This window comes from Choloepus didactylus, chromosome 27 (genome assembly GCF_015220235.1).
Source record: "Choloepus didactylus isolate mChoDid1 chromosome 27, mChoDid1.pri, whole genome shotgun sequence".
Lineage (NCBI taxonomy): Eukaryota > Metazoa > Chordata > Mammalia > Pilosa > Megalonychidae > Choloepus > Choloepus didactylus.
This window is the reverse complement of record NC_051333.1, coordinates 24,966,963-24,979,178: the sequence shown is the minus strand read 5'-3', so window position 1 is coordinate 24,979,178 and position 12,216 is coordinate 24,966,963. Positions and strand designations below refer to the sequence as shown.

At 32.9% G+C, this 12,216-nt stretch overlaps 1 protein-coding gene across 1 annotated transcript in view; it reads left to right on the top strand.

The window, feature by feature from the left end:
• URI1 (URI1 prefoldin like chaperone) overlaps positions 1-11,156 on the top strand; it is an 81,440-nt gene extending 70,284 nt beyond the window's left edge. The window contains exons 7-11 of the mRNA XM_037819390.1: positions 1,075-1,246; positions 3,311-3,656; positions 5,314-5,456; positions 6,257-6,503; positions 9,172-11,156. Of these exons, the coding sequence (XP_037675318.1) occupies positions 1,075-1,246; positions 3,311-3,656; positions 5,314-5,456; positions 6,257-6,503; positions 9,172-9,354 (1,091 nt within the window). The 3' untranslated portion in view covers positions 9,355-11,156. The remainder of the gene's footprint in view (positions 1-1,074; positions 1,247-3,310; positions 3,657-5,313; positions 5,457-6,256; positions 6,504-9,171) is intronic.
• Positions 11,157-12,216: the final 1,060 nt, after the last annotated feature.

The window sequence follows — 12,216 nt, the reverse complement described above, 5'->3', positions numbered from 1 at the left end:
GCATTGGTGTTTACCTCTCTAAATGAAGTGGCTCCCTTGTCAGTCATTAAATACTATAGTAATGAAATTTTTAAAAAGTATTACAAAATGTTTTATAATTTGATACTGCAGAAAACTTACTTTTTAACATCTACTTTGATTTTTGAAATTCACATTTTTGTTACTAGCTCTGAGGAGAACTTAATTGGTTGAAAATATAGATGCTTTCAGAAGTCATGTTCTAGCCATAATACCTGTAATGAAGTGACATCACAAGTAACAGAAAGTGGCTTCAGCAAGTGAAATTGAGTAGACAACAGAGCAGAAAGATGATTTCTGTTTATGGTAACCAATGAAAGATTTATGCGTACTACAGGTCTAAAACATAAAACTTTTTTAGTATCATTTTATCAATATTAGTGAAAGCAGAGAATGAGGCTTAGGTGTCTTCACATTGCTTTCTTCAAAGCTTTAATTTGCTTTATTAAAAAATGTTGTTTTTTTTCAAATGAAAAGCTGAGAGGTTTGAGTTCAGATTTGACCCATCTTCTGCCCTCTCATGAGGATTACAGATAAAATAAAGCAATTTAAAAAGTAGAAATGTTCATATTTAAATAATAGTAGAACTTTCCAAGGATTGGCCTCTTTAAAGTTTTCTCCTAGGGTGTTCATGTCAGGCAGTGCCTTAGAGTTGAAAGCATCGTTTGACAAGACTTATATGTGTTCCTTTAGTAACTAAAATCCCTTGAGCAAGAATGGAAAAATGTGTTGAATTTTGCCTTATGACCAGAGGGAATCGTGACTGTTTCTGATTATGTGTGTCTGAAGCGCTAGAGCAGTGCTTCCCAATCTTGCATATGCCGTGTGAATCCCCCAGCTGGGTGAGTTGGGGGAGGGCCTGAGGGAGTCTGCTTTCAGAAACGTCCTCAGGGATGGCCAGCCCCGCACGTCCACGGACCGTACCTCGAGTTCTCCTGTTTAGCTTAAAAAATACGCCCCTTCTTCCCCACCAACAACAGAAATATTCTCACCAGTTCTAGGCTTGTGCCTTTTTAAAGTTGGTGTTAACAAACATGTCTTTATTGTTTTTAACAGTAAAACACAGAATTGCCCATAAACCTCACTCCAAACCCAAAACTTCAGATATTTTTGAAGCAGATTTTTCTTCAAATGATGTAAAATCCAAAGATTTGCTTGCTGATGAGGAACTGTGGGCTCGACTTGAAGAACTAGAGCGACAAGAAAGTTTGCTGGGAGAACTTGATAGGTACCTAATGGCAAATTATCTTTCTGAAAGTATTTGTTTCTCAGAACACACATTTCCCCATTAATAATATATGCTCACTGAAGAAAATACAGAAAAGCAAAATATAGTAAAATTCCAATACTCCTACCACCCTAAGATAAATATTCTCTACAGTATTTTCTTCGGGGGCTGTGTGTTCATGCACACACCCATGCTGGTATACCTAAATACTTTGGAATCTATTATGAGATTTTAGCCCTATATCTTTTTTATTTAATAATTTAACTAGGCAGATATAGGTCTAAACTTTTCAATCATATGATACTTAAGTTTTACTTAGGTCAGTCACATCATCCAGCAAATAGCAACTTTCAAGCTGTTTTAAATTTTTTTCTTCAAAATACAGTTTTAACTTTTAAATAATAACATTTCAGATAATTAAAATTACATTAATAGAGAGTAGGTCCACTCAGTACTCTTATGAAGTAAGAAAATTAAAGATTCTCACATTTTGTACGTTTAATAATGCAGAATTCTTAAAATACTTTGCTAATTTTTACACAGTATAACTATTTTATTTGTGATGGGGACTGTATTAGTCTTGAGAAAGAAAATAATGCACAAGAATCCTGTTAAGTCCTGTATACCATGACAATAACTTTTTTTAAAAACAAAGTTGTAGGCTTACAGAGGAATCATTCATAAAACACAGAGTTTGGATATACCACTCTACTAATAACATCCTGCATTAGTGTGGTTCATTTGTTACAATTCATAAAGAAACTTTCTATAATCCGTGGTTTACATTGGGCTTAACTGTTTGTGTTGTACACTTCTATGTGATTTTTTTCGTCGTTGTTTGTTTTTAAATTTTTATTCTAGTAATACTTATACAATCTAAAATTTCACTATCCATTACCAAAAATTTTCCATTAACCCAAGTAGCCCTATTTTATGTAATGAAATAATAGGATATACTTGATAGTTGACTTAATAATTTTGAATGTTTTATATATTAAATTTTAAATGAAATGTTTTTATTATATTCAGAATAATGCTCTTCGAATGACTTGTTAAAAAAAGAGAGAGATGCTTCAGGTTTCAGTGTGTTACTGTAAAATGTTTTAGCCTTTTTTTTTCTTTTGCAAACTTTTCTGTTTGTTGTGTAGACAATTTGTAATCTGGTCGTTTGGTTGTATATAAGAAACTTTACCGAACTGCTATTTCAGATTCATAGTAACATCCACTTAGAATTGTCTAAGTGCAAAATGAAGTTTCTTACTATAGAAGCTTCTATATTATTTTGCTTAGTGTACCATATGCAGTAATTAGTTTCTGTAAAAAATAGGACATGAAGCACGTAAGATAAATATTTTTTCCTACCGTTTCACCTGTAAGTTTTGATTAACTGATATTCTGATTTCTTTAAGCCAATTTTGACTCTTGTCATCTTTTTTGGTCTTGATGGTGATAATGAAAATTCCGTTTTTGCATGATGTTATTTTGGTTCTATTGCATTTTTGGTTTTATTATTTTTGTAAGGTCCTCAAATCCTTTGTAGAATGAAGTGTGATAAATGTGCATGTGTGTGCCTAAGTATGAATATATTTGTGTACATGTGTAAATCCTTTATTTAAAAAATTACAATAATACATGCTTGTAAAATACTTACCATAGAAATAGGTTTAAAGTAAGAGTGCTTATGGTTTTATGGCTTTAATTTCTTACCTTCAAATAGAAGCTTACACACTTCTTACAAATTTCTTATTGTATCATTTACATTGTATATGGCAAATACCCTCCTTGCAAAGATAAAAAGTAGCATCCTCTGTATTCTACTTAAGATTGAATAATTGCATCATATGGAATTGGTATAATTAGAATTGATTCTTTATTCTTAATTTCTTTTAGAATATTTTTCCTTTTTTAACCTAGACTTACAGTGGAAAAAATACCAAACTACCCATGAACCTTACTCAAAAGCTTAATTTTTATCTATTGAAATGAACTGAAAATTAGAATAGGTAAAATTCTAGTGTGTTTGGTTGATTCTGTTAATTTTCTTTTACCCTTTTTTTAAATTAGTCATCCTGATTCTGGAATTGCAAATGGAGAAGATACAACTTCTTCTGAGGATGAAAAAGAAGATCAAAACCCAAACGGGAATGGGGCTGATCAAGTAACGGATGCTCTTACTCCCAGCAGTTGTCATGAGGATTTTACAAATTCAGAACTGTTCAGTGGTCAAGTGAATACTCAGTTGAATTGTTCAGTGAATGGTTCAAATTCCTATCCTAGTAATGAAGATGATGAAGATGATGAGGATGAGGATGATGAGGATGGTGATAATGAAAATGACCATGATGCTTTAGGAATTGGAGATAAATCTGTACCAACAATATATTTTTCTCATACTGTTGAACCTAAGAGGGTTTGTATTCTTTTTTCTTTTCATATAATTTTGAACACTAAATATCATTTATGATGTTCTTTAAAAGAACAGTAACAGTGACTAAAATTGCTGATAGTGTCAAACAAGAAAATCAACTCTTGCCTCTTGTTCTGACCAATTTTATCTCCAGTTAGTTAGCTGATATTGCTTGATTGTTCTGGGAAGCCAGAATAGAATTTGAGGTACTTGGGGCATGGAAAAGGTTCAGATTTGAGTGGCAATTACTGTAACTCCTTTTGTCCCTCATCCAGAGAGGTTTCTTAAGGAGCCTGGAGTTAATTATCTAGTGGGTATTTTGGTGTGATTAGGAAGTTTAAAATGACTGCATTAGTTAAATTTTTAATTATACCAGGTTGTTGTTTTGTTATATGGGCATAAAATGAATAGGAGCATCATGAGCAGAAAGGAAAAATTTAGAAGGAAGTAAAAATTAATTCCTTTCTGACAAAGTAAATATAAACATCTGTAGGTAATCAAGACTTTAGAATTTGGGCATTTTAGAGCTGGGGGTGACTATAGAGATCTTCTAACACAGGATTTTCAAGCTTCTCTGTAGTGTAAAAGTCTTTTGTTCCCTCCAAACTCACTGTAGAATCTCACTATTTAAAATAGATCACAGCAGGTCAGCTCTGGTGGAAGGAAGGGTAGGCTGTCTTAGGCCCATTCCCTGGCGCTCTCCGCTCTGCCACAGGGAATTCATCCTTCTAAGTCATTCTTCTCAAGGAAACTTGAAGGCCCAGAAGACCATAGAACTGGCAGATAGTAAAACAGGGACTCCTTTGCTGAGTTGGGTGCTCCTTCTATACCACCAGGTATCTCTACAGGGTCTGTGACTATTACTTAATGAAACATGCTTAAAGCATATTTGATACTTCTTAGGTTCCTTAAGTTATCCTTGCTCGAATATGAAGCGAAATATTTTTACATTCTAATATTTCAGATTAAAGGGAGCATCTCCCAAATTCTTTGGAAAAAATGGATTGAAATGATTTGTCAGAAAGTTTGTCTTGGGATTCTTTTTCCAGGCTTTTAATTTTTTCTTATTTTCATTTAGATTAAACAGGAAGAATAAAAATATTTTCAGAAATGTTATGAAGAACAGTCTTTAATATGAAAGTGTAATGTAGATTCCAATTAGGGCTAGAGGAATGACATGTTAATCCTGAACAGGGTTGGCTTTTATTTTTTAGTGCTTCCATTTTTAAAGATTTAGAGGTCTTTTAAAAATGCTAAATAGTTAAGTATTGTCTGATACTGCTTTTATGACATAAATCTTATATTCTTACTGAATATTCCTTTTGATTAATTGTACTCTGTGTTTTGAAATGCATAATTTAAGTCAAAAACTTACATCAAAGCAATGGGTGATGTTAAAACTTACAGTAAATGTAGCATTTATTATACATGTGTTTTGCTTTCTATACAATAATAAAGTCACTAAAGACTTGAATTACTGATTAAAGAAGGTGTAATTTGATGCTTTAGAAGTATTATTTATCCAGGACCTTTTTTCATTAGTTAGGGACATTTTTTACCCTATTTGACAATGCGCATGGTATTGTTTCTGTGATTATGCAATTTAATTTTGTCTTGATTCAATTTCTAAAGAATCTTAATTTTTGCTGGAAATTTTTAGGTCCGAATAAATACTGGAAAAAATACCACTTTAAAATTTAGTGAAAAGAGAGAAGAAGCCAAACGTAAGCGAAAGAACAGCTCTGGCAGTGGCCATTCTGCCCAGGAGCTGCCTATCATTAGGACTCCTGCTGACATTTACAGGTGAGTGGTATTCGTAGACAGCAAAGCAATCTGCTGTTCCCTTCCCTCAATTTGCAACTGAACATTTACAGGAAAAGGTTGTCTGCAACACAGAAGGCTCTCACTGAAAAGTGCAGTGTTCTTTGTATATTTTAAAGGCTCTCACAGGAGCTGCAGAGGCACCACAGCTTCCCAGTCCAAATCATTTGGCATGTTGTATGGTCCCATGCCCCTCCCCCCCTTTCCCCCTCTGTTGGTGCTTTTAAAACATTCCCAGTTGGCCTAGTCAGAAAATCTTGTATCTTAACTTTAGGAATGAAAGTTTGTGCTTCTAGTGGACTTGGGCAGTACTTTCATACCACAGCTGTGATGATATTCTTGGGTATGTGGTTTTTACCTTTTCACAGAGTAGAAGTTAATTATACTATTCATTTTTTGGTTGTCTTTGTTGCAAAAGCTATCATTTGAATAATACCTACTGTTTTATTTGTAAAATAGTGAAAATAGCTAAATTTCTTAATAAGTAGTTCTAGAACTGCAAACAGAATTTTGGCAGATCAATCTGTTGTCACCCAGAACCATGTTTGTAAATAAAGTGCTGTATTTTATTTGGCCAAAAAGTCATAATAATCTAAAACCTAATAATATAAAACAAGTTCTTTGAGGCTGCAAAATTATTGGGAATGTGAAAATTTTAGATACAAAGTTTGAATAAAACATTTCAGAATAATTTCTAGAAGAGATTTAAAGAAATCATTGTAAACTTATCCTCAGGTTAAAAGTTACCTAGAGCAAGTGTGTATACTTTTTTAATATCATAGAGTCTTTGTTGATGTTGTGAATGGAGAATATGTCCCTCGTAAATCAATCCTGAAGTCTAGAAGCAGAGAGAACAGTGTTTGTAGTGATACCAGTGAAAGCAGTGCTGCTGAATTTGATGATCGACGTGGAGTTCTGAGGAGTGTTAGCTGTGAAGAAGCCACTTGCAGCGATACCAGTGAGAGCATTTTGGAAGAACAACAAGAAAGTCATCAAAAGAAACTTTCGCCTTTATCAGGAACACCTGAGGTGTGTACCCTTTAACTCTTTTTTTCTTATAGTGTCTCACTGATTTTTGCTATTTTTGTGAGATAAAAAAGCAGTGGTCACTCCATTTCAGAGGGAATATGTTATTTTCCCTATTTCAAATAGATATTTTGGAGTTGAAAAGATATTTCTTTAAAAATGGCCTTTTTTCTTTTTTTAATTGTAGCTGCTTTACCTTCTAGGTATGGTCCATAAATCTTTTACTATACTATGGTCCCTAAATTATTTTACTTTGTATAATTACTTATTGAAGTTAGTTAGCTGGATAACGGCATTGTTTAACTTGTAGTTTCTTTCCTTTACATATATTTAATCTCAAAAGTCAAAGAACCTAATGAATTCTGGGTGTACTTTTTGAGAATTAATAATTTATAAAAATTAAGTCACTAGTAAACATAATATACAGGTATTATGATATTAAAATAGTTAAAACTTTTTTTTTCATATAAACATTACCTACTGTGAAGTTTTATTTCTGTGAAATGGAAATTTTAAAATACCTTAATGTATGTATTTACATTTTTGGCTAGAAAAACATTTAGCGGCTTATTTTAAATAAATGAGCCACTAGCTTACATTATTATAGTCATTTTATGAGAGTTCAAGTAGAAGATTTATGCTCTTGTAAGTGCCTTGATTGAGTTAAAGAAAAAATATATACCTGGCAAATAATTACCTAAAATCTTTCTGTGTTTTACCTTGTGCCTTTGAAAATTGTGGTGGGTTATGGGACCATTTCATAATTCTGAAAGCCATGGACCCTCTCCTAAGAATAATCAGTGCACGCTCATGCACCACATGGCACACGGTTTGTATGTGTGTGTGTGGGGGGGGGGTGGGTACTGGGAGATCCCAAAGTAAGAAATATAGGTATGAAATATGCATTTAGACATAGCTTCCATTATACCCAGACATGTTTTTTTGTTCTTGTGTTTTGCTAGTATTTCAGCTTTCCAATTTAAAAAGCAGTTAGGAAGACTGAGGTACTCACAGTTGTATCAAACCAAAGGCATGCATCTATATATACAATGAAATATATATAAAATATATATGTATTTATATATAAATAAGCATATGTGAAAATTCTAATGCTTGTACTAAATGGCTCCTGGGTAATTAAAGATGGAGCTCTTTAGTATGTAGGGACAAGTACATAGAATTAGAATGCCCTCTCTCTCCTCCTCCCGTGTAATGATCTCAAGTGACCTGGAAATTGTCTTAATTTATATAATAGCCTTCCATGCTGTTGTAGGTAATGGATGTAGACTTCTGCCTTTTTAAGTATTTGAATATTAATTTATTGTAAAGACTTAAGGCATCATAGCATGGGTAGAACTAGAATCTGGAACTCGTTTTCATTTTACCCTTATTAATAGTTTTGCATTTTGAATTTAACTGCTACAGTTAGCATCTAGATGGCTACAAATTTAACAGCAAAATAAATAGTTCATGATTTGGCAAGTACTTCCAGAGATGGCCTTTTCAGTAACTTTTTAAATGCTAAAATATTGTTTCCTTTTCAAAAGAGTTTTTCATATAATAAGAAGGCTTGAATGTTCATCATGATAAAATGGAGTTTTTAGAAAAGTAAGCTTTGAGCTAATTGTAAGAGCTGGACTCTACTCAAGGTCTCAAAATAACTGTTTTTGTTTTTATTTCGTTTTGTTTATTTCAGTGGTGGGGTGAGGTAGGGAGGGTGACTTTTTAAATTACTCAAGTGATACATTGTATTAACTAATTTTGAACAGTTGATTTATAGGGAGAAACAAAATATATGTGAAAATTTACATGTCAAAGTTTAGTTTGAAGATGAGTTCTTAAAAGATGTAAAGAGAGGTTCCAAATACCAGAAATCTTAAAAAAAAAAAAAAATTTCCTCACAACGCCCTAATTTTTAGATATGTCTGTGGTTGTATTTCCAGCATTTTGTGTACATTTTAAAATTTTGTTCCAGTTAGACATACAGTTAACCAGATTAAGTCCAGCAAACTTCCAGCTGAAATTAAAGAGTCTTTTTTTGTGGAAACTGGAATGATTTCCATTGTTGAATTACTTGTACTAAATTTTGAGAGCTACACATTTATTCCCACTCATATCAACACTTACATTTTTCATTTTCCACTGATTTTTAAAATAAAACTGAGGCAAAATGCAATAAAATATTTAAAATAATTGCCTAAATAAACACCACCAAAGAGATGTCAGTTCTGCTGAAACTAAGCTACTGGCCAGCAGGCAGGGCCACCATAGGATAGCCATTTCTCAGCAGAGGTACAGATGTTGGGGTTTGACACCCTGATAGCATTTTGGGGTTTTGATACATTATTTTTGACAGCAGTTGAAAGTTGAAGACCTTTTATTCATTCATTTTTGTTTTATCACAGTTAAAACATGCGTTTTACATTTTGTTGTCTTGCTTGTTTACTATCAAAATCTCTTACATTTGGAGTGTAATTAATAAAATATTCTACAAGTACCTGCTTTCTCTGAAGAATTTATATTTTGATGTTACAACTTTGTCTATGCAAAAAAAAATGTCTTTACTGACTTACAATGAAAAGAAATATGTCTAATTGGTGAATATTGGATTAATATTTTATGGTTATCGTATTATTTGCATTTTATACCTTATTTGACTTTTCTCTTGTAGGCTTTTTCTGGAACTGTAATAGAAAAAGAATTCATATTACCATCCTTAACACCTCATCCAGCCATTGCTCATCCTGTACTACCCACTATTCCAGAACGAAAAGAATTTTTGTCAAATGTGTCAGAAGAAACTACCAAGAGGGTTTCAAAGTTCAGAGCTGCCAGATTGCAACAGAAAAACTAGGCTCTTCTTTGGAAATGGGAGTTAACATCCTGAAACCTAGTTTTGCATTTGTTTAGAGTATATATAGCAAAATATGTTACATGTAGTTTGAAATAAGGGTTCCTGAGTTAAGTTATAGCAAGTTCTCTTACCCTCAGAGTGATATTAAAATTAAATGTTTGAATACTTTAATATTCAGCTTATTTTGTTAATTCCCTGAATACTGTCAACACCCTTGTCTAAGTTTGTCTTATGATGCAGTGGCAGCATTTCAAATTATTTTTAAGAGAATATTGTTCTTATGCATTGTTTTTGTGTTTCAATACAGGCAGTTTTGTACCAGCTGTGATGTTGTGCATACCATATGGATCATTTTAAAGAAAGTTTTAAAATTTCAAATAGATTCAACAATTATATTTCATTACTTGCTTTAGCATTTTAAAGGCACTTTAACAACAACAAAAACCCACCTACTTATCTTGTAGGTTTTGCAGTTATGTGGCTATTTAAAAACCTCTCCCCTTTGAATGTCATGCTGTATCTCTAAGGCAGAAAGCTTACATGTACCCTGTGGGAAAGTTTCTTTGTGGAAGAATGGTATTTTGTAAAACTTTTTTTTCAAGTAAAAATTTTATGGAACTTGGTCTCTTAAATGTTGTGAACTTTATGATGCAAGCATCTATATGTTACAAGCATGACACAATGAGTCCTTGAATTCTTATAATCCATAGGCACTTTTTCTCCCATAATGTGTGTAGTTATAACTCCACCCATATTCTGGAAAAAGGGAAAGATTTCTGAATGCTAAAAAGCAGATTTTTTAAGTTTAGAATTCTTACGTTTTAATCTTCTACATTTTATTCTCTAAGGCTGGCTGAAATGAAATATTTTGGTAAATAACTAAAATATTTACTTTTAGCAAACTAAAATAAAGAGAAATTTATTCTGATGTTGAAAATTAAACTGCAAGTGTTAATCATGAGCTCAATGCATATTAAACCATGGCTTTTAAAAAGCATTCTGCATTAGTACTAAAATAAGCCATCGATGCCAGTCCACTCTTTCTATTCATGGCTAAATATTTAAAGGTTATTTATAGCTTCTTTAATGAATTTTTGCTTAAACACAGTGAAATTATGTCCTAGAAAAGTAGAACTATTTGTAACTGGAACAACACAACTGTAAAAGTTTTATGAATATGTATTTTAGTAATAAGGGGGTGAGCTTGAATCCCCACTAGTTACTGGATAATTCTGAACAGAGGCCTGATTTTGAAAGATCACCTAAAGATGCATATTTGTACTTTTGTAAATTTTGATCAACTCTGCATATATTTTGCAGTTTAAAACTGTTTTACTCTCAAGTCATCCCCCCAAAAAAGCCAAACCAAATAAAATGTACATCACACAAACACAAAGGAGCTCCCATTTCCATCTGCAATTCAAGTGAGCCATTCTGTACTAGATAGCCAACCCCCCCGCCCTGAAACAAAATTTCTTGTCCGACTGTTGTGGTATTCTTTACCAGCATGTAATCTCTAGGAGTAATGTCATTAAATAATTTTTCAAGTTCATAAACTTCATTTGGAGCCTGCTGTTGTTCATGTAGTTTGTTACTTCCTTCAAATAGATCTCCCCTGGTAGAATGAGATGGTGGCAGAAGCAAAGAAAGAGCATTTGATTACTACGTTTTCGTATGTTAGCCAAAGACCAAATGTAATTGTGTTGTCCCATATAATAGTCAGTCTTGAAACAAAGTTTTAAATTGTAACTTGAAATTATACCTTTCTTTTTAAATTAAATTTGAGTTACAATGGAACAAAATGAAGCTGGTCTTATGTGTTCTATTTTAAATAAAACAGAACAGCAGACCAAGAGATTTTTTCCTTAAATGTTTTCTTTTGAACTGATTTTAGAGCCATAGAAGAATGGCAAAAATAGTAGAGTTCCCATCTCCCCATCATGCAGCTTCCCCTAATGTTATAACTTATACAACCATAATACAGATACCAAAACCGGAGGAATTTACCTTGCTATAGACCTTATTTGACCTTCACCAGTTTTTTCATTAACGTTTTTTCTTTCTATTCCAGAATCCCATCTAGGATTCCACCTCACATTTATTTTTGTTTTTTAGTCTCTTCTAGTGTTTCCTTGTTTTTCATGACTTTGATGCTTTCAAAGATTATTGGTCGCTGTATTGTAGAATGTTCCTTGATTTAAGTTTGTCTGATGTACACATGTGATTAGAATGAAGTTTTGCATTTTGGGCAAGGATACCACAGCAGTGCATCAATATCAAGAGAGTAGTATCAGTAATGAATACTTGTGTGTCTTATCAAGAAGATCATAATTTGGTATTTTAACCACTTGGTTAAGGTGGTGTCTGCCAGGTTTCTCCTTTGTAAAGTTACTGTCTTTTCCTTTGTAGTTAATAAATATTATGGGGGAGAAACTTTGAGGCTACGCAAATATCCTTTTTCTCCTCAACTTAAGCTCACTAAATTTCTGATTGATTGGGGAATCTTTTCTGCAATAGTTATTACTGTGGCATTTGCCTAATGGTGATTTTCTATTTCTTTCTACATTTATTACTTGGAATTCTTCTGGAATGAAAAGCTGTGCCTTCTCCCATTTATTAATTTATTTGATTATTTATATCAGTATGTACTCATGTATATTTGTTTATTCTTGGGTGAAAATCCAATGAGTTGTTCAGTGGGTGAAATCCAATATGATCATTGTTTTGCTGTGCAAACTGTTCCAGCTTTGACCTTTCGGAACTCCTCCTAGTTGGCTCCTGAGTTCTTTCAACAAGTCCCCATCCTCTTTTGAGCACTCTGTTACTCTCTGGCACCACAAAATATTAAAGACTCATCTTGTG